This window comes from Solanum dulcamara, chromosome 8 (genome assembly GCF_947179165.1).
Source record: "Solanum dulcamara chromosome 8, daSolDulc1.2, whole genome shotgun sequence".
Lineage (NCBI taxonomy): Eukaryota > Viridiplantae > Streptophyta > Magnoliopsida > Solanales > Solanaceae > Solanum > Solanum dulcamara.
The window spans coordinates 78,865,882-78,889,160 of record NC_077244.1 but is presented as its reverse complement, the minus strand read 5'-3'; the positions used below and the strand labels follow the sequence as shown (position 1 = coordinate 78,889,160).

Here is a 23,279-nt window from a genome sequence, read left to right as displayed (position 1 = left end):
TAAGAAGAACAAAAGGGGTTCTTAACATCCTATTTGTGCTTTAATGAATCATACTTCCACAGGCTTTTCAGATAAACTCACCTGATACTCTGCAAACTCAATAGCCATTGTCTTCAGAGTTTTGTCAGCCGGCTGGAGTAACTTGTTGGCCTCCTGAAATTGGAAAACATATAACTCTTCCTAATAAACAATGCCATGGTTTTTTTTTCCCGGCATAAGCAATAAATTTTATTCATCGACACATTGGTGCTGGACATGCACATTACAAAACTCAGATAGAGTTCAGTGTTGATTTGTCCAATGCTTACACGGACGGACTACACTAAAAGTATACCTCAATGTACCAGACTAACACCATTGGCATACAAACTTTCATCTGTTCTAAGCAAACTGATCACCGAGAAGAAAAATGACAATCACACTCTGGTGAAAGCTTAGCAGGAATACACCTAAACCCAAGATTTAAGAAGAAAATTGATAGCCACAAAAGGCACTCTCATTTACCACAAAAAAAATGATTCCACCACTCTGATTTAAGATGGTGATTCAACAGTGGAATGATAACCAAAAAAATTCAAGAAATGATGAGCAAACTGCCATCCATTTCTCCGATTTTCTCTTTCATAAGAAGTTGGCAATTAAGAGACAACAGCTCTCACACTTAATCATGTTAATGACAATATTAGAAGCTTCTATATATTCAACAGTGAATATGGACAATTTTACGGACAGAGCCCACATAGTAAATGGAAGATGTTTTGTGACATCGAAAATATGAAATGATGGACAAAAACTAGGGGACACTGAGTACAAACAACCTAAAAGTGAGACAGATATATCCTAAAGAACTAAAAATTGGTTCAATAATTTTACCTTTTCTGCAGCTGATACATTGGTTCTTCCTTCAGCCTCTCTAGCAGAAAGGGCTCCAATACCAGTAGATGGCAGGACTATAAAACATAGCAAGTATAGCCAACGCTTAGAATCGTATCACAATTTGTGTAGTCAAGGACTCAAGGTTGCACAGCTCATGCAACAGATCATTTACAGGAAATATATCACAGGACCTATGAACTTGTTGATGCACCAGGTGAAAAAGAAAAGAGGAATTATAAGGCAATTTCCTAAAGCATGCTTTTAACAAAGTATTTGGTCCAGATATTTGATGGAAAGTTTCATAACAGGAATTTACTGAAAATATAATATAAACATAGCTATCCTAGAAATACTTCAACTTTTAAAGAACCAGACGGTCCATAGAAAGCAATCCTGTTATGTATCATCCTATTTAGGCAGATTGCATTGGAAACAGAAAAGCGTAAATGAATAAACGCAAAACAGTCGATCAGCAGTGCATTGTAAACGAGAAGTGAGGGATCAAAGATAAAAGGTGTTTTAATGCAAGCATGCAGATGAGATACAGTTGCTTTTAGACGCACAAGGTTGAACTTGTACATGATACTTAAAAGTTCACTGCACTTAGCACCTTACCTGATTGAAACACAAGAAGTTTGCCTCCGGTGCTTTTCATTGCCAAGAAAGCAGCCTGAAGTAACAAAACACTAAGTAAGAATCAATCAATATGATAATCCATCATAGACTGCAGTAGTTAGGCTTTTGCAATCACCCATCTGCATAGAGGCGGATTCCAGATTTAAATTCTACGGGTTCAATCTTCAATGTTCTTAGCATTGAGCTCATTAATATTTTTGAAGTTTATTTTTTGATAAGCATGGTATTTGTGCTAGCTTACGCACATCTCGATTAATTCCACGGGATACCTGCTAAATTGCACGGACTCTACACTTTCGATGCCGCACCTGTGTCGGATTCTCCGAAAATACACTACTTTTGTAGAATCTGACACGCACCTGCTGACACTTTTGAAGAGTCCGAGCAACATTGGATACCTGTCACCTCCCACCATCAACAGCTGACAAGTATCAGGTAACTGTGTCCAACAAGGCTAGGACTAGTGTTTTTCTCACTGCTGGGATTCAAGCCACTACATTGACCACTAGGTCATTCCCTTGGGTGCATCAATATTTTTAAAGTTATGGCTTTATATCTACCATTTACTGCAATTTTAGTCAACTTTTACACATGAATTTATGCTTTGAGTCAAAAGTATAGGATTTAGATGAATTTAGTACCGTAAGGTTGCATCCACCCCTGCATCTGCCTGTAGAGACATAACACTAAATTTTTCTAATCTTTTTCTTAGAATGGCAAAATCTCAGGCAACTGTGGTGACCTCTTTTTTTTTTCCGAGAAGGCAACATATTGGCAACTGTGGTGACCTAACTGCTCATATTTTAGAAGGAACGCAGAAAATACTTCCTCCATCTATGATTTAACGAAACAATATAACAAGTGGATTTATCACCCAAATAACAACTTGGGAAACTAACTTTATGTAAAGCACTGATACCTTGACTGCAGCTCCAAAAGCTGAATCAGCAGTCCTGTTGTTCTGGAACATTGTTGGGATGCTTTCTAGTAGAAGCTCTAGGTGTTGACGGCACTGAAAACACAAACAAGTAACCACTTTCATAGGACGCACTGATGATCTTAGTCATTCTGCTTTTAACAAGGAGAACATGATCAGAAGTTGCTCAATGTCTTGCAGAACTAACCTCCGAGAGCTGCACGATAACATCAGTCTGAAGTGGGGTGTAAACGTCTTGGACATCAGGGACTATAAGCATCAATGGCTGCAAATATAGATCCAGAATCAACTTATCAGAAAACAAGCACTTCACCAACCTAAACCATTTGCCACAACCCTAATCTCATTTAAGCATCCATATTAAAGAAAAATGAGCTAGTCAAATCAGAGAAACACGGAACAAGTAAAATAGACTCCAACTATACCATAGATTAAGAATGAGAGAACTGCAGAATTTAGCAAAATGGAGCAAATAGGCAGTAAGAGGATGAGCAGCAAATCAAGGCAGAGAAGTTGAGGACTATACAGTACTCTTTTGAAGGCGAATATTTCCTTCCAGCAACCCATGACTTAATCACAGACAAAACAAGAATGAAAAAGGAAACAAGAATAATTTTACTTTGTTTTAGTAAGTACTACTAACTCCGTTTCCAAGATCTAATATTGTTCAAGACTCTCCAAAAATGTTGTCACACCCGTATCGGATACTCCAAAAATGTACTGTTTTTGGAGGATCCTACACTCACCAATTGACATTTTTTAAGAGTCCAAGCAACATACACATAGTTAAAGATTTTTATTTTATTTTCACTTGTAGAAATTCTTTAAGAAATGCATTTAGTTAATCATCTAGGCAACACATTTCTGAAATCTGACAATAATCATTCTAGTAGTACTGCATTTTTCCCTTAAAAGTAATTGTCAGTTCATCATTAGCTGAACAAAGAGAAAAAGGCAAAGACAACTAATTAAGGTTCAACACTGATTTCAAAGCATCTTTTAATTTCAGATTATAAATCTTAATTAGCAGAATCAAACTCATTTGGATGTGTTAAACCTGCTGCAATGCACGCTTGAGATTGTAAAAGTGGATAGTTGAGTCGAATGTAGCAACTCCGACCAATGTCCGAGGACCGTCCTGCAATAATAAGTTTTCAATGTCAAAGACAGCTCATTAACTCTCAAGAATTCCTATTGTGCATTAAAATTGAATAGAAATGCATCTTAGCTGAACTGTATCACAAATAGTATCTATACCCTAATCCATTCCTCCTAGTGAACGCGTCATTCTAACCACTTGAATGATCCCATCTCTCACGAGTTCCATTAGATCATAGATTGCTTTGTTTACCAGATCAATCCAGGGTTAATTCAACTAGAATAATACCAGATGCCGAAAAAAGAACCCCTCAATCAAAGACATTCAAGAGCACCTAAATTCTCTTGTCACATTCATCATTTTCCTTTTACCTTCTGGAATTATTAGAAGCCATCGGTTGAGGAGATGCAAATCGACAGGTTATCACATCATAATCTCTTCATCCTTTTTGCATAATCCATCCCCCACTCACCCACCCCCTGGAGCCAACAGCCACTAAATTATTATTTTTTTGACAAAAGTAATGTTGTAGGGGCCAACAGCCACTAAATACAGATATTCCATGATGAACTCTTGGATAAACCAACCAAAGTGACCAAGCAGCATTCGTGCAACATTGCACTATTCAGAATGGAGACAAACTAGGTTTTCCACAATTCAGATGCATCAATAACCTTTCTCATCATCTCAAAGGACAAATTACATGGGTACTTGCTTTGCTACATCACAAGTTCTAGTTAATCTCACTGGTTTAGTACAAGAATGTAATTAATTTATGATGATTCCACTTGAGAAGACAAGCCAAGTACTTTTCTCTCTACTCAAAAGGTAAAAAAATGAATGTCGCATCATCATAAACAAACAATAGACTTACAGGGAGATCAGAAATAACTTGGCTGATTGCGCTGCAAGCAGCTGCAGTTGCACCAGTCTGTATGGCATTCATGGAAACGTCTATCAGGAAGAAATACACAGCGGGCATTGGATCTCGCACCTGAAACACAAGACAAATATCAAGTTATTACTGCAAAATCCAATAAGTTACAAAATCGAATTAAGGGATTCCCTACACCAAAGAAAGGAGTGCATCTACAAATTAGTTGATATTGCCATATGAATCCTATGTATTTATTCCACTATATTCTGTTTAGCTTCCCCAAATAGCACAACATCTTCAGATGGTAAATTTGAAAGCCCAAAGCTAGCTAAACTGAAAGCTCAGAGATCGGAATGTCTACTTAATATGGCATTACTCCTATAAAGTCATGCAATCACATCCCTGAACCAATGTATCCAAAAGGTACCAACCATATATTCCTTGGTAGCGACAAACTCAACGGTTCCTCGGCATAGTTCAGGCCTTTCATCAGCATCCCTACGCCTGCCATCTGGACCTAAGTTGCACTGATAGTCACGTGGAGTTTCATCAGTATGTCCTGCAAAAAGGAAGGCAAGAAACATGAAAAGAAAACTACATAACAGCACATTTTCATTCAAATTGCAACATTGGGAAATTGAAAATGGTTTCTACATTTCAATTTTTAAGTTGTGCATTCGATTTATTAATTGAAGCTGATGGCACAGGTGTTCATTCCATTAACCGTTTAGAGTAAATTGTTTTGGAAATGTGTAATTTGCAGTGAATAGCATGGAATCTGGCCAATTGGTCTTCTACTAGGAGATTGAATTTCTCCTGCTATAACACAATCATGCGCATCCACTAGGAAGGTGTTCAGAAAATGCAAGCTATACCATAGAAAATGGAAGAGGTCTTGCTGTCAAAGCAGGACCATATCACTAAAAATAGAATTGATTGGGTAATGCCGAAGCCGGCTTGTGCACACCTTGACTATTTAACAGAGGATAAGTGAATTATCCCCAAACGAAAGAGATAGAGAGAGAGTCAGTGATTCTTTGCTTTTACTGTGGTACTTCAGAGCATTAGTTTACTTATGAAGTTGCTCACAGGCCTGCTTCATGTATAGACTTACATGTCAACCTATAAGGATCGTATTGATATCTATCAATGTCACTTCCAAATAACACTTGTATCTGAATTTGGTCCAGAAAGGACTATGTTTAAAGATAATTTTCTTCTTAGCTTCTTATGAAATGGAAGGTGTAAAAGTAAGACGGCTCACATGTTCTCAGTTGATCAGTAAAAATGTTTATTAGATGTCTGAGAACGTGCTTGTGTTTTTTGTTAGACTAGTTAGAGCAGAAGAATATCATTAACAATCTAAAATTTGATACTTCTGTTTCGTATCCTGTAGTTTTTACACAAAACATCACGACCATTCTATATTGCATTTCAATATTGAGTCTCTAAAATAATATCTAGAGCTGCTCTAGACTCCAAATATCACATAACTTCAGTGGGAATAAATTAATTTCATCCTTACCACACAAGTTACAGATGAAACGTCTTCCCTGATCAATGAACTTCACGAAAGGATTTATATAGCCTTTGCAACGGGAGCACCGAACAGGACCACTTTCCCCAAAATCAACCACCTATCAAGGAAAAACAACACAAAGGTAAAAGAACTACCAAACCAATTTACATCATTGTAGTGCCTCTACATGCTCAGAATATAGAGTAAGTAGAGATGATAATAGATATATAACAAGAATAAACATAGGATCCATGATTATTAGTGGAAATCTCACGATTGTTCCTTTTACCAAACAATAAGAAAAATAAAAATAAAAAGCACACTCCCCTGACCTCAGGGTCACTGCAATCAATTGTACATCTTAGAATACACCACACAGTAGTACTTCAACAAAATCTCAACAAACATAATTGTAATAATCACTTATACAAAACTTCACAATGAAAATATTATTTGTTTGCACATGATAGCTTGATCTTCTGTTAATCACATATGAGAAAGTTCTGCTTTTGGTTTGATTTGAGGCTAATATGCTAGTTGGGGGTCAAAATTAGGAAGTTCAAAATATTGCTTTTGAAGTGAGGGAATCTAAGTTGCGCGGACTCTTCACTTGCCGCAGCCATGTCAGATTCTCCAAAAATACACTACTTTTGGAGAATCTGAAACGTACCCACTGACATTTTTGAAGAGCCCGAGCAACATAGGAGGGAATCCTAGCCTATGTACTGCCTTAGCAGTTAGCACATGTTCAGTGCTAGGTTGCCTGTTTCTTTTAATATGAAGCTTACTTACCTTCTCAAAAACAAAAAATAAAAAATGGAAGTCCACAATAATCCAGTTGGAGAGGTACATAAAATTCAAGATTAGCGGCTATGTGACAGAAAGTAGCTAAGCTGCCATCACTAGAGCCTGCCACATGGGTGAAGGTGCAAAGGTGGAAGAGCTCTAGCTATCAAAGGTTGAAAGAGATGAGAAAAGAGGGGGGACATGGAAGCAAGGCGGAGCCAGACTTAAAAGTTATGGGTTTAGTAGAACCCAATAGCTTTGGCTCAAATCCCGTGCGTGAGTTTTAATCTTTTTTGTGCTCAAAAGTCTTGTTAAATTCCTTCTCAAAAAAGGTCTCGTTGTATCTTTCCTTCCGAATTGTTATATCCTCGTGCTCTTGGATAAAAATATATCTTATATCATCTTTCATCAAGGTATACCCAATATTGTACGCCAAAAACTATTACTTTGTATCCGTCAAAGGTTTTACTCTTTTATTTTTAGCCTGTTTGAAAAAAAAATGACATTACTCTACATTTAGAAACAATTTCACTTTAAACTTCTTATTTTACCCATAATGACATGGTTTTATAGCCACATAAATATCAAGGCAAGTTTAAGACCACACGTTCTAAAAGTCTTTTCTCTCCACTTGATCTTCGTGCCCACACAGACAGGTTCACATATAATGACACGCAAGGGTACAAAAAGGCTATTAAAATAAAAATATATATGCAAAAAATGCATTTACCTGGAGGGGCTCTTCAGATAGATGAGGAAGAGCCAAGGGCTGTACCAATAAAGCCAATTGCATTGCCGAGGTTGTCAAAAGGTCAACGGTACATGGTATCTGTTACACGAACAATAAGGACCATATCATCAATAATTAGTGCTTTAATGGGAAATAAATATATGGTTAATAAGCTTCTCATTTCATAGAAAGATAAAGAGTATAATGCAGAATCCATAGAGGGAAGAATAAAACAGAGACAAAAAACAACGCAAAGAAGTTTAGTACCTGATTAATAGTACACCTCATGTACCGTGGGCTGCAATTTCCAGTATCCCTAACAATATAGTCACTTGTGGCAGGCTTCAAGTGGGCAAAAAAGAAAAACAGGAAACAGCAATAAGAACCAAAAGAAGTTCAGCTGCATATGCAGCAGTCCAATACAACCAAGCAAGATATTAGAGGCCAAATGTTCCTAAATAAAATAATGATTTACCGGAGGGGGATTGGCTTGGTTGCCTTGTCGGGTGTCATGCAGAACTACACAAGTATTTGGAATAGGGCGCGGAATTTGATTGGGATCAACTTTTGATGGGCTGGTATGGCCAATAGAAGGAGTTATCGAAGCTACTGCCTGATTTGGAAGAGGAGGTGACATTCCATACATACTTGGTGGTTGCATCGAACCAGGGATAGCAGAAGGCGGAGCCCCCTGTAAATGAGTAAACTCAGAATATGCACTTCAGATGAAAGTGGAAACACAGTAAAAGCATACTGAAACCAATATACTTGACCCAACATGTGATCCACATAAATATACGATTTCAATAGGAAAAAAGAAAAAAAAACATTACATTGGAAATGTGCCATGTACTTAAAAGGGTCCTTTTGAATTATATATAAGTTTTATTAAGATCATTATACCTCCGTTGATTAAGAAAGGAGTTGTAGCTTCAATTGAGAAAGATAGTTATCCTTTCCAGATGGTCCAGCCAAACTGCAAAGGTGGTGTACTATACTTTGATAATGTTTATATTTTTCATGCTTAAGAAAACTTGTACTTAACATTTTTCGTTTACAAGTACTTATACACTTGAGATAAGATACAACAATTATCAAAATCAGTGGCAGATTTCGCAACAAACTTATAAAAGGATTTCTCTCTTTATAGTTTGAATTAATTTAGATAAAGCAAATAAATGATACTGAAAATTATTGTTTTCATTACTTTCAAGCATGGAAAAAGACCTAGCAAAATATAAAAACTTATAATAAAAACAATTTTTATTTATGCAGTGATCAAACATCATATTAAGAACTTCGAATAATGAAAGAATTCCAAACAACATATTCAAAGTTTTAAATTAAAAAAAAGTATTCATGTAGGTAACTTTGTTAATGAGAATTAAAACTCGGTTTTATGTGAAAAAGATAATTTTATAATGCACATGCAACTAAAATAAAAATTATTTGAAATAGCAGTACATTTCATCACAAATTCATAAAAATACTTCTTTATTTAACTTTGAATGAATAAATTATGACATCATTGACTATTATGGGAGTAATAAACTAGATGAAATGAATTAAACTATCAAAAATAGAAAAAAGAAGGCACATAGAATGCAAAGGCACAGTAGACAATGCACGAGTTACAATTGCATAAAGTTGGAGGGGAAATTTGACATTTTAAACCAAGTTGGAGGGAGAAAATTATTTTCACCCCTTTCTAAATTTTAACTCATTACAGCCCTTCACAGTGTATGTTTTTCTTCAGTTTTAGACCCTACTACTTCCACATTTGATTGTCTGATAACATCGAACGGCAATTGACAGAGTATTGATATCATTCTCAAGCTACTCATCAACAGCACCAAACAGTGACCGCTTTCTGAATATGATTGATATTTCTATCCTAAAGTCATGAAGCATCTCTTCAACACTAGGCCCCCTGAAAATTTTTGATTCCTTGATGACAGAACCCAACAGGCCAACATTTCTTGTTGGTTTTTTAAATAAATAAATAAACACGTATAGAAATACATCTTGTGTGGCTTGTTGATCCAAAAGTTGTTGGCGCAAATTAAAATATATATATCCTATGAATTCTTTTATTGCACCGGGCTGCCTTTGTTTAAATATCCTATGACTTCTTTTGTAATCTATCACAGGCAAGAACTAAATATATATCTCAGCTTCAAAGATTACACAAAATAAATTATACTTCGCTAATGGGTTGAGGGAAAACTCTTTAACACCAGGGATCTGAAACAAACTCTATTGTTTTTTTTCCTTCAATATCATATGCACATGACAATAAAAAAAAAAGGAAAATATATAGATTTCACCTTCCAAAACAAGTACAGGAAGATAGGCATATAAAGATCACCTGATGGGGTTGCCACGACTGTGTTCCATAAGGAGCACCCATGGGCGGAGGCATGGCTTGAACAGATGCTGCAAATGGGGAGGAACCTGAAGGAGGTGGTACATTCTGAAATGATCCTGAAAATGGTGGTGGTGGTTGTGCTGTAACTGGTGTTGTGCTGACAGATGATGAACTTCCAAAGGGTGACCGCATGCCTGAAGGCTGAGAAAAAGCGCCAGGTGAAACCATAGCTGGAGGAGGAGCTCCAAATCGTGGCCTCATTGTATTGCTTGGAGGAGGAAAACGTGCTCTGCCCTGCATCATTCCCGGCCCACCTGCCGGTGGCCCATTACTAACCAAACTAGAAATGCTTGATGGTGGCGGCACAGCAGGACCTGTTGTCAATGGCGAAGAAGAAAAGGGACCCGGAGGGCCCGGACGAGGACCCAATGCAGAAGGCAAAGACCCAGGTGGAGGGGGTGCACCACCCATAGAAGGAGGCATTACACCAGGAGGAGGTGGCCGAGATGCAAAGGGAGGAACAGACTGAGACACAGGAGGAGGCAATCCAGTGTGTGGAGGACCACTAGGAGGTGCAGGACCTCTCGGGAATACACCAGGTGGTGGAGGTCCTGGGCGACTAACAGGTGGTCCACCAGCAAAAGGTGGTTGCTGCCCAAATGGGGTATTAGGCCTAAGAGCACTAGGTGGATGATTGGGCCTATTTACTTGCAGATTTTGCATGCCATCAGCAAGTGCATTAGGGTTATAATTGGGTGGTGGTGCATTCCTTGGTCTAGGTCCTCCTGGAGCTGCCATTATTATTTCCAAATTTCCCAAAACTCTAGAACAGAAGCCAGAAGAAAAAAGTTCAATAAATAAATAAATAAAATCAATAGACCAAAAAAAAATAAAAATAAGAACAGCAATCTTCACTATATCAAACATTCAGCAAGCAAAAAAAAAAACACATGTTTAAAGCCATATTGATTCAAAGGAAACCAAGTCCATAACATTAACCACAAAAGAAAAATAACCACACAATACATCAGATGTTGATTAAACCATCAAAAAAGCATCAGATATTAATTCCCACCCAACTTTCCTACTTCATTTCAGCACATGGGACCCAAAGAAGCTGGAAGACGGACAATAACACACCGACACCTAGAAATAGCATCAGAGGAAAGGTTCAATCCACAAGGCTGACCAAGATCAAACACCACAAGCTCCAAATCAACAGAAATTAGCAAAAAGAACTCAAACATTTCATGAAACAAAAATAGAGCTGACAGATTTAAAGAGAAGAAGATGGAAGGCGGAGAACTCCTAGATCTGGAAGCAAAGAAGATGGACAGAAAACGGTTCTTCCTGAGAGATTACAGAGAGGGGGGTTAATTTCACATAGACAAAACTGGCCTCTTTGGCAAGAACATAATTTCTGCGGCGATAAAAATGAGTCTTTTTTTAAAATGAGTCCTAACTACGGGATACAAATGGGATTGGTTAAAGAATGAGGATAATTTGAGAATTAATTCAGCCTTTTAAGTTTTTTATCAGGTAATCGATTTTTTACCGAAAAATGAAATTTAGACACAAGAAAATGCAAACTAGCTAAACAGGGATGATAGGCATCGACATAAATACCCTCTTTAGATATTAGAGACAAACTACATAGGAAGAGAACAACAAAAGGCCATTGAGAGAAGAAGAACCCAAACTAGCACCCGGTATCATTTTAAGGAAGATCTAGGGCACATACTTTGTTGTGCTTGGGCGTGGGAGGAGACAATCACATCATAATAGATATATAGAAATCACTGGGAAAAGAACAAAACTAATTTCTCCAAACGCAGGGATCAAATCTTAGAAGTAGGTGCAGAAAAGAACAAATTAAGAGAGACTCAATTTGAAAACAATGCACCTAGGGGTGTGGCTTAGTAGTTAATGAAGTGGACTGAGCACCATGAGGTCTCAGGTTCAATTACGAGACAAAAACACTAGGTGATGTCTTTTAATATGTTCTAGCCTTGGTGGATACAAAGTTACCTAGTACTTATTGATGGTAGGAGGTAATCTCGTGGAATAAGTCGAGATGTGTGCAAGCTGGCCCAGATACCACAATTATAAAAAAAAGGAGAGAAAAATTTAAGACAATAGTGTGGGTAGATAAACAAATAAAGATCCTAAGGCTGGAGAGAGATCAATTGTGCATTTATTCCACTGAAATGGTAGAAGACTATTATTCCTCCATTAATGAGTTCGGTTATTAACAAACGAGTCAAATTGTATGACTTTGTTTCTTTTTACTCTTTGGATTCCTTCATAATTATTAATTGAAAAGACAAATAGGAAAACAAACCAGTCAATAAGATCAAAATCAACAAGAAAAAGTAGCTACCACTAACCACAAATCCAAGGGACAAATATGTTACTTGTCTCATCCATTGGCGCCTTTGTTCAAATGAATATGATGATTGTTATTAACACTGATGTTTCTTTACTCAACCATTCTATTAATAAAAGTTCTTATATTTTGAACTACTACACCTCTTTTTGGTTTAATCCAAAACTAACTGGCAAATCAAAGCAGAGAATAACATACAAGAAGAGTTAAATTCATTATCCCATTTTTCAATTTTGAAGAACAATATATATACATACATACAGAAAGTGATGCTTTAGTGATGGTACAATTTACTCTCTGCACCATGTTTTTGCCAACTAGACTTCCACTATTTCTCTAAGGACTAACCTATTGAGTTAAAGTTCCTTATTTAACAGACATTTTCTAGCTTTCTTTGTGGACAAAAAAAATCTTTCCCAGATCTAAAGTTGCCACAGTGAGATTACATAACAAAGTATAAATCATTTTCACCCTCAAACTTATTTAAAAATGAAATTTTCATCTAACTTCGTATTATGAATGTGCTTCTTCTCCTTCAATTTCGAGATGTTATTCTAATAAATTTGTAATTCTAGAAACACAATGCCTAATTTGCTCATTAAATTATCTGCCCCTCTATCTTTGAATCTATGCAACATGATATTTATTTCTTTCTGAAGTTCTCTTCTCATGGTATTGATAAACTCAGCTTTATATCTAGTGTATTCCTCCCCTTGAAATCTTCCATTGTTTGATATCCCGTGTTCTTACTCTCATAGTTAAAAGGATCGACCTGCCTATGATTAATGGTGAAAGTAAAAGTTGAAAGGGTCCATACAAACTAAACTAATTGAGTCCTGGAGTTGACATTGATAATTAGAAATGCTCCATCCAAGATGAAAAAAAGGGGCAGCCCGGTGCACTAAAGCTCCCGCTATGCGCGGGGTCCGGGGAAGGGCCTGACCACAAGGGTCTATTGTACGCAGCCTTGCCTTGCATTTCTGCCAGAGGCTGTTTCCAAGGCTTGAACCCGTGACCTCCTGGTCACATGGCAGCAACTTTGAAAATTATATTAATAAAAAAGGATCAAACTGCCTATGATTTATGGTGAAAGTAAAAGTTGAAAGGGTTCATACGAACTAAACTAGTTCGGCCCTGAAGCTGCCATTGATTATTACCAAATTTCTCACCAAAACAAATTCCAACTCAACTAAATGTATCAGAATCAGCCAATCATATCCACAAAAATAAGGCAGATAAATAAGAGCCGTAAATGATATGAAAAAAAGGGAACACTAACCAGCAAAAAAGATGTTAATTTAATTGAAAGATGTTGACGCCGGCAACAACGAAACGACGTTGTTTTTAAATTAAATTGTGAATGAATTGGCCTGCTCACCGTAACCCTTACCGTTACAAGTGAAAAAATCGTGCTTTTCGCGAACCAGGGTTTTCAATGACTTTGATCTGAAACAGAAAACCCAATTCAATTAAAAACAGTTAGATTTGTATAAGAAATCCCAACTCTGAAATCTACCAAATTCTAAAATTGAATGCATTCACATAAACATAGCATTGAACATCATCCATATCGATCAGAAAATGTTAAACCTGAAGATCTAGGAGATGAAGATGGCGTGCGGCAAGCTAGAGAGAGAGGGGTGCGGGTGTTGGGTTTATAGATCAGAATTTGTGAAGATTTCAGTAATCGAACGATTGCTCAATAGGGAAGAAGGGAAAATATTTACTCTTTGCCTGTGCAAATTGAGATTTTCCCTTTGATTGTATTATTTCTTTTTTTATTGTCTAGGATAGTTTTGAAAATAACCCAATCTGATTGGTCCAAACCCCAGAAATTGACGTTGTCGCGCCCCATTTTTCTCAAAACAGGGTTGCAACGACGTGACAAATCTTTTTAGGATTTAAAAAAGAAGAGTCGTCACCTAACTATTTAAAGGCGTGTTAGGGCACCATTCTAAACTAATTAGCAAATAAAGTGATTTAAAGGTCTGTCGCAACCAAAGATCAGGTAAGGGTTCAAATTACCTCAAAAGGAAGGTGTTAGGCACCTTTCGAGGTCCACAAATGAGGGTCCCGACCGAATCTTATAAATTATGTGGGGTTAAAAAATATAGCAAATAAGGTCTCTTATTTTAATTAACTAATGGGTGACTAAAGTGATAGAGAATATTTAAAACAAAAGAAGTCAAAGAATAGAAACTAAACATTAACTAACATAAAAATGAAAGAAATACACAAGCGAGAAGACATAATTTGCACAATTATATATAGAAGAAAAATCATTTTTTATTAGCTAGACTACCCCAAATAAATACAAGTAAAAAATATTAAAGAATTAAAAAATTAAAGATTTAACAAACTAAATTAATTTTTATCATACTCGGATCAACGCCCGGCTTATTAACGGAAGACAATTACGAAGTGTGTCATTTTTATGCTAGGATCACCTTACATCATTTCCGAGGGCCTATCTACCCCTACCCTTCCTAGGTTCATTTATTATTATGATCCTAAAAGCGTTCTAAAAGAAATAAAAACTAACGTACTAAAGGTGCCTATCATCCCAACTTAATATCCAAGAGGCATTGAATTTACTAATTAGGTAGGTTCTAGGCTAAGAAATTATAGGCCTCCTAATTAGACATATCGTCAAATGAAAAACAAGTAAGACTACATTTAGCACATAAAGTATGTGTGCATACCAAATTAATACATAACTGGAATAATATTAAGGCAAAGTTTCATTATTTCGATATATGAGGGCAGTTTTAATTATTAGGGGTGATTGCACTGAAGGAAAGGTATTTATGACAATTTAGTTATTAACATAACATGCTGAAAATTTATTTAAAATACTATAAACGTGACCTCTAAATATAACATAACATGCTAAAAATTAATTAAAGCTATAGATATGGTTTAAAAATAGAATAACATGAAAAATATTTATTGAAATCCTATAGGCATGGTTTCTATATAAATTAACAGAGAATTATTTATTATGTCCTATGGGCATAATTTCTAGATTGATAAAAATAACGTCATACTATATAAGATATGTTTAACTAGTAAGGTCATTTTTAACCTATAAGCATGATTTCTACGCAAAACAACATTCTGAAAATATTTCTTACATCTAAATAACATTCTGAAAATATTATTAAATACTATAGACATGATTTCTATAAAATACTAAAATATTCATTAAGGCATCATTTGTTTGCACTTAATGGAGGTCTAAATCTTAATCATTCAGATTCAGCTCATAAAGTGCGTTTGTTTTTTAGGCCTGAATCTGAACCATTCAGATTCAGCCCATTAAGTCCATTTGTTTTTTTTAAAAAAAAAACTCTTAATGGATTTGAATAGCAGAGTCTTAACAACATTCAAACTTATTAAATACGCTATAAAAAATAACAAAACAACGCCTCGCCTCTTTCTCTCTCTCTTTGCACGACTTTGCTCTCACAGCTACAAATTTTCTTCCTCTCTTTCCACAATCAACACCAATTTTTTCCTCTTGAACTGATAAATTTTCATAATCTTTACAAGTATTTTTTTAATATTAACAATTTTTATGGGGTGTATTGATGTTTGTCAAGAACTCTTGTTGCAATAATATTTTTGGTGTATTAATGTTTGTCAAGAATCCTTGAGGCAAGTAAAAACAACAAGGGAAAGCTTTCTCTCAGATAAATTGGTGGTGAATTAATAACAATGTATACATATTTGAAGTTTCTTATTAAAATTTGATCTTAAGCTATTAATTTTATTGAGACTCTTTGATCATCAAATTCACTTGTGAGATTACACTAAATATATTATCATTGTTGAATTATGTACATAGTTAAGGTGTTTTATTAAAAATTTGTTTTAGGCCACTAATTTAATTGAGACTTTGTATGATCAAACCCTCTGTGTGATTACAATAGATATATTGTTATTGTTGAACAATTTATATATATTTGAGGTTTCTTATTAGAATTTGGTCTTCGACCATTGATTTTATTGAGTCTCTTTGATCTTCAAACTTTCAAACTCACTAATATGATCAAACCCACTTGTGAGATTACACTATTCTAATGTCTAATAGTGAGTGGGATGGTTAGTAGTAGTTAATAAATTTTTTCTTCGTTTTGCTATAAAAAAAATTTATGTTCCTATTAAAAATATGATCTCTTATATTTGAATATAGGCTCATCCATAAGCAAAGACATTGAAGGTAATTCTTTTTGTTAAAATGAAATTTTTATAATAGTTTATCAATATAATGTTTAATTTCATATGCACATTCAACTATTAAAAACAAACAGTCATAATTATTCAGTGTTCAGATCTATAAACCACATCTTAATATTCAGATGTGTATTTAAATCTAGACATCTTAATATTCAAATGCTTATTCAGATTCAGACATCCGAATCTTAATGGAAACAAATGAAGCCTAAGTCCTATAGACATGGTATCTAGATGATTTTAACATGCTAAAAAAATATTAAATAACTTATATGAACATGATATCTAAAATAGCTAACATGTTAAAAATATTATTAAATCCTATAGCCATGGTTTCTAAATAAAGTACATGTTCTAATGTGAATTTGATCATAAAACAGTTATCCTAATAATAGTTGGTGGTTTTAATTTAAACTAGACGAAGGTAAGCATGTAAAAGTTAGGGAAATCATTTTGAAATAAATCAATACATGTAGAAATTAAACTCAAACCAAATTTAGAATTTAATTTAAGCATGATGATAATGATATAATTTTAATAGTTACGATCAAACAGTCAACTAAAGTAGCCACCTTTATCTAAAAGGCACACATACAGGCATAAGTTAAAAATAAAGTGAATACATATAGCACGTTAGTGCCCCTCCCCCTTATACAGTCCCCAAGTTCTTTATTATATCGAGCAGTGTTTACAAAATTATTACTAAACCGAATAGAGAAACAAGTAAATAAAGTAATACAAATTATAAATAAAAAAATTAAAGTAAAACATAGGATCCCGACTTATAAGAATAGTATGCAATAGTGTTTGGTGTTTTGGGGAATATGTTAAAGGATCCTTCCTTTTAGTGATCAGTGATGGAAAAACCATGTCCCAATAATGACTGAGAAACCTTTCTTATATAGGGATGTATAGAGGGTATTGTAAGAGGGAATAGAATTAATTAAGCATGATTCATGGGAAGTCTTTTTCCTTAATCCCACAAAAAGAATCAATTAGGCAGAAATTAAGTAATGTTTACCATAATAGGAACAAGTAAGAATCTAAATAAATCAAGACTAATGTTATTAGATAATAACAAATATCAATTAGACATACTACGAAAAGGAAGATTGATCAAGGAATATTACTCTTACCATAAATAAACTCCAGAATCAGATAACCAATTGATATATTGGCTTGCACTACAATTAAACTAAATACAGAATTTACTAATTTCAAACGGTTGCTGAATCAATTAAGGGAATGAAATGTGTAAAGATCAGGGAATAATCAGTATACTAACGGCTTTAATAATGCCCAGATCAGTGCAACACATTAACAAGAGTAAATTAGCAAATTCAAAGCCAATTTGGACAGAGATGGAGGTTTCATACTAAACAAACTTAACATCAAACAAACTGACTTTAGATTTTAGAATCATCCAAGGAAGAAATAGAGAAACAACTTAATCGAAAGACCATACAGCGGACAGATTCGTAGAGATCTGTTCTTACCAAAACACTCCGACTCAAATACTTGGCCGGTCCGGCTCTAAACTCAGCGGCGTTCAGCGTCACTATAGCCGCGTTGCTTTGCCGGAATCCATGGCTGTCCGGCGGTTCTGGAAAATGGTGGCTTGGAACAGGGACGACGACGGTTCCCCGAGGTTGCCTCGCCGATCTCTTCTTTGCCGGAGACGGCGGCTAGAGAGGATACGAGAGAGACGAAGAGATGGAGAGGCAGAGACGAGGGGAGAAGAGGTGCGACGGCTTAGAGATAGAAGTGGAGGGTGGCGTTGGCTTGGTTTTTGGAGAGGTTGTCGGAAAAAATGGAGGAAAGGGGGGAGAGGGTGAGGCGGCAGGTTGAGAGTAGAGGGAGAGAGGAATGCAAATCGTATTATACATTCCAATACCAATATTTTGTATTAACATCTGAATAATTAATATAATTTTAATTTTTAAAAAATGCTTAATAAGTTAACAATTTTAATAAAATATTAAACTAATCTAGTATTATATTAATAAACTATTTTTAAAAATTCTATGATAGTTGATGATTATTAATGATAGTGGATATGAATCGATCGGAGAAGCCGTAATCGGGTAGTAGCTAGTGGTTAACAAGATTGATGATAACAATTGGTAATTGTGATGGATCGTTGTGAATAATGACAGTGATTGACGATATATAGTATTGGTTAATAATGATTGTCGGTAATATTCATAATTCTTGTGATAATAATAATTGATGGTGAAAGTTTTTTATATATATATAATATTAATAGTTAGTGTTAGTATCCATCGCATTGGAAATGCTGTTAGTAGTGGTTTGGATTACATTTCGATCCTGAAAAATATTCGTACACATGTTTATAGTTCTAACATAAGTAGTTCCTAAGATGTCTGCTTATACTTCTTTGTGATCAAACACACCGGAGGAACTAATAAAATGATGGGTTCATCAAAAATTGTCTTCTTTGTCCCTTTCTTTGCTAGTGCATCTGTTACTATGTTTTGTTAGCTAAATATATGAGACAATTTGGTGATTTTCAATTTCGACATAAGTAGATTATTATAGAGTAAATTATTCTGATTAAGCATATTTATAACATCGATTGAGTCTGTGTTAATTTCTACAGGGTGCATTGGTGTTCTAATGCCATTAGGACTTAGGAGACTCCTTCTCAGTGCTTGAAGCTCTGCACGTATGGGATTTATTATAAGGGGTGTCCTAAGTGATTCTGACAACTCTTCCCAGCCGCCTCACCTTTGTTGTTGTATATGTTATGGTATTATTAAGAAATTAAATATTTTTAAAATATTAAATAAATATTAAATAATATCATCATAATATATATATATATATATATATAAATTGAGGCTAGATTAAAAAGTATCTCAGATATATATTTGAAGCAAAGGGGTATTTTCTGAAATTACTTTAGAGTGAGCCAATTTCGGACAATTATTTTGGATCTGAATCATATGCAAAACGGACCCACGACGAACATCCTACTCGCAGGAGGAGTCAGTGCCATTTTCGTAATTACATCATAAACGGAGGGTTCACGCCGCTGGACCTCAAACTAAATTTGAATACGACTTAGGGTTCATTTCAGATCCGGGGATTCAGGTTTCGAAAAAGCTTATTGACTGAATCTATGGTGGTTCGCTAATACAAAGAGAACTGACGACAATACAAATAAGTAGTACTAGTATTTACTGTCCGTATAAAGTTGTTAGGTCAAGGAGAAAAATTTCATCCTAAATCATACTTTTCAGACGCTGCTTCATTATATACTTTCTGATATCTGGTAATTTTCTTTTTTTTTTTACTGAAAAATGAAATTTAGAACTTTGATTTGTACTTAGATTTTCGTACTGAATGGAGTTGGTTTACATATAACGCGAAACAAATATAGTGCTGAAATTGAGATGTAGTAGTCGTGTTATCTGATGTTAATTTTTTCGACTTTTCGTTTTGGGTCTTTCGATTTTGAGTTATTGATTTGTTTGATCTCATGTTATTTGATTGATATCTTCTTCTTTTTGCTCTGTTTGCTTCTTTGTTGTTACTGGATTATAGATCTGAAGAAAAACTGAAGGGTGAAGTGGTGATTGTGGATAGATTTTACATAGACGTGTATGTTGAAGAATAGTTTGGATTCAGTGATAGTGATTTGGATTTGCTGATAATATATTGATTGATAAGAAAATCAGTCATTTTACAGCATTTCAAAGACCCAGTATGAATCTTTGACCTCTGTTGTTTCTTGTTAGATCTTCAGGCTTGTCGTTAATATAGTGAAATTTGATTGAATCAGTTATTCTCTCAGTTGAAAATGACTTGCTCAGCATCAGAATCAATTCTATGGGAGAAGTACAGCACATGATCCTGCTCGATTTGGGTCATCTGGTTCACCTCCGTCTGATGGGTTCAGGGAGAATGGTCTTTTGAGTCCAGAGCAGGTTTATTTCAAACCCTATCGAAGTCTTGCAAACGAGCCTTTTCGGGTTCTGTATCGCCCAAAACGCGATTACCTTTAACATCATTGCCCGTTAATACTGTTAAGCGGCCTTACTCTGAAGATCAAAGGAAATCCAGAAAACCATCCAGAAACAGCATGATTTCGATACCATTTAACCTTAAAGTGGATGTTGGTTCTAGGAATGAGAATTCCTTGAATGATGAGTTTTCATTTTCTGAACTATGGGCAGGGCCAGCTTATTCGAATTCTCCTCCCCCTAGTTCTTTGCCCATGCCCAAATTTTCCCTTCGGACTAAAAGGAATGCTTCTCTTGAATTTCCTACTTCAGCATCTGATATTGATTTACGTCCCATTGCCAAGTCTCCAACCAGGGAGCGCAGCCTTTCTCCGGGAGTTGTATATGACGGCACTGACTCGGTGATACAAACTCTTCGTCTCATGCTCAACCTTGAAATTAAGGATGGATGAATGTGTGGTGGGAGGTCTGGATAGCAGCTAAATAGGTGATTATGTAGTTTTCGTATTGGGTAATAGTAGATAGTTCATATGGTGAATAAATCAGTTTTTAGTTCGAAAGTTATTGTTTCAGTTAGTGTTTCTCGTGGTAGATCAGTAGTGGAATTTCAACACCTGTCAAGAGTGGTTGTTTTAAGGGAAATTTTATATGAGCCATGGCTGGTTGATCAACTCTCTCCAGTATATTCAAAGTTCATGCATTTATGTGCAGACATGGTTAGACTATGAGGGGTTCAACAAATGGAGTATGCTTGTACTAGTGCATTGATCAGTGGAAGAAGAAACTGGGTGTTGATTTGAGATGCTCCTATTGCAGTAATCAATAGAGATAACTTGGAGTTCTTTGTAGGGGTTGCGTAACTTGTTGTTCAACTATCTATAATGCCCTGGATATCAATTCATTATAACCATCAATTCTCATTCTTGATTCCAGTTGTCATAGGATTGTTCCTTCTTATTGCCTTTTCATGTCCCTTTAGATATTCTGTTTGTCAGAGATATTATATATATCTTAGACCCTACCAGATTAGTTAGCATCCCTTTATACTTCTGTTTTATTCAGTTACTAGACTCTTAGCCTTTTCATCCATTCTTGCATCCTAACCTTCTCTATCTCTTGGTAGATTCAAATTCATGACTAGATAATAGGACATTTGATATATCTACAACAACAACAACCCAGTGAAATCCCACATCGTGGGGTCTGGGGAGGGTAGAGTGTACGCAGACCTGACTCCTACCAATGTAGGACGGCTGTTTCCGAAAGACCCTCGGCTCAATAAAAGCATAGAAAAAGGTTAGACAAGAATATTAGAATAAATAAGTAGATGACGAAAACGGTCCAAACAATATTATAATCAAAGCACAAAAACAGTAGATATTATTATTGGATAATACCATAAATAGCATACATCAGAGTACAAGAAATCATAGTGTGTTAATACGCCTACGAATAAGGGAGAATAAAATCATTATGTACTAGCCTTCTACCCTAATGTGTGTCCTCCACACCCTCCTATCTAGGGTCATGTCCTCGGTAAGTCGTAAATGCGCCATGTCCTGTCTGATCACCTCTCCCCAATATTTCTTCGGCCTACCCCTACCTCTTCTGAAACAATCCATGGCCAGCCTCTCACATCTCCGCACTGGTGCATCTGGGACTCTCCTCTTCACATGTCCAAACCATCTCAGTCGCGTTTCCCGCATCTTGTCTTCCACCGAGGCCACTCCTACCTTTTCTCGAATAGCCTCATTTCTAATCTTGTCACTCCTGGTATGCCCACACATCCATCTCAACATTCTCATCTCGGCAACCTTCATCCTTTGCACGTGGGAGACCTTAACTGGCCAACACTCCGCCCCATACAACATAGCTGGTCTAACGACCACTTTGTAGAACTTGCCCTTAAGTTGTGGTGGCACCTTCTTGTCACATAACACACCGGAGGCGAGCCTCCATTTCATCCTTCCTGCCCCAATACGGTGTGTGACATCCTCGTCGATCTCTCCGCTGTCTTGCATGATAGAACCAAGATATGGACATTTGATATATCTAAGTCTTGCTATTCCTTGAATGCTTGAATGGGCTGGTCATCATCATACCTTTATATGTATTCTTGTCAGTTTTTCTTCTCTACTCTGAATAGGATATATCATCTACTTCTTCCTCTTGAAGTTGTTTCACCAATTTTCTGTTTTTTGGGAATGAAAATTGGGTAGGGGAATTAATAGTTACTTGTATCCTTTTCTGTTCCTGGTCTTTGGTATCTTCCCTTTTAAGTTTCTTCTTGCTAGTCCAATTATGCCGGTTACGTGGTTTATTCCTTCTCAAAAAAAAAGTTCCATCTTGCCTATGAAGATTCTTGATCACTAGCTATTGATAAGGTAAGACTTCCTAAGTTTTTATCTATTTTGATGTTATCTATAACTTGGTATCTATCTACATGTGCTACGATTTTTGCTTGTATTGATTTTTTCTTTTTTTGTGTATAGGGCTTTTAGTTGGAGCTGTGGGAAGAAGATTGTTGAGCGGTTGTTCTCCCTACTCTCGCCATGGTAGCACTACTTGTTATGTGATTTCAGTGTCTTTATAAGATAGATGTTGTCTGTCGGTCCTTCGATCAAACTGGTAGTTACTACTGCAACAATTATCTAGTTATTTCATGTTTTAGGTTTGGAGTTTTACTTCTGTTGTTGAACTAGGTACACACTACACCACCTTGTTTTTAAGGTAGCATTTTGATTATGAGTTTAATTGTGTTTCTCTGCTTCTGTTGTTTGTCTCGAAGTCTATGTTGTTTTTGGTATCATTTTTTAAAATCATTTACTGCTTCTTGTCTCGAA

At 35.8% G+C, this 23,279-nt stretch overlaps 1 protein-coding gene and 1 pseudogene across 4 annotated transcripts in view; one reads left to right on the top strand and one right to left on the bottom strand.

The window, feature by feature from the left end:
- Positions 1-18,344, bottom strand: part of LOC129901370 (protein transport protein SEC24 B-like) — a 24,144-nt gene extending 5,800 nt beyond the window's left edge. Inside the window, exons 1-15 of one of the 3 annotated variants that reach the window (XM_055976522.1) lie at positions 17,947-18,344; positions 13,494-13,660; positions 9,829-10,651; positions 7,936-8,151; positions 7,728-7,802; positions 7,461-7,559; positions 5,951-6,062; positions 4,857-4,984; positions 4,423-4,542; positions 3,507-3,587; positions 2,637-2,714; positions 2,432-2,524; positions 1,492-1,546; positions 874-950; positions 82-153 (exon numbers count right to left, since the gene is read on the bottom strand). In XM_055976522.1, the coding sequence (XP_055832497.1) occupies positions 82-153; positions 874-950; positions 1,492-1,546; positions 2,432-2,524; positions 2,637-2,714; positions 3,507-3,587; positions 4,423-4,542; positions 4,857-4,984; positions 5,951-6,062; positions 7,461-7,559; positions 7,728-7,802; positions 7,936-8,151; positions 9,829-10,626 (2,004 nt within the window). In that variant the 5' untranslated portion in view covers positions 10,627-10,651; positions 13,494-13,660; positions 17,947-18,344. The remainder of the gene's footprint in view (positions 1-81; positions 154-873; positions 951-1,491; positions 1,547-2,431; positions 2,525-2,636; positions 2,715-3,506; positions 3,588-4,422; positions 4,543-4,856; positions 4,985-5,950; positions 6,063-7,460; positions 7,560-7,727; positions 7,803-7,935; positions 8,152-9,828; positions 10,652-13,493; positions 13,661-17,946) is intronic. The other 2 variants (XM_055976523.1, XM_055976521.1) reach the window with 2 other exon arrangements.
- Positions 18,037-23,279, top strand: LOC129900225 (uncharacterized; annotated as a pseudogene). The gene is made up of 3 exons (XR_008769583.1): positions 18,037-18,192; positions 20,287-22,820; positions 22,929-23,279. The product of XR_008769583.1 is annotated as an uncharacterized LOC129900225 (transcript).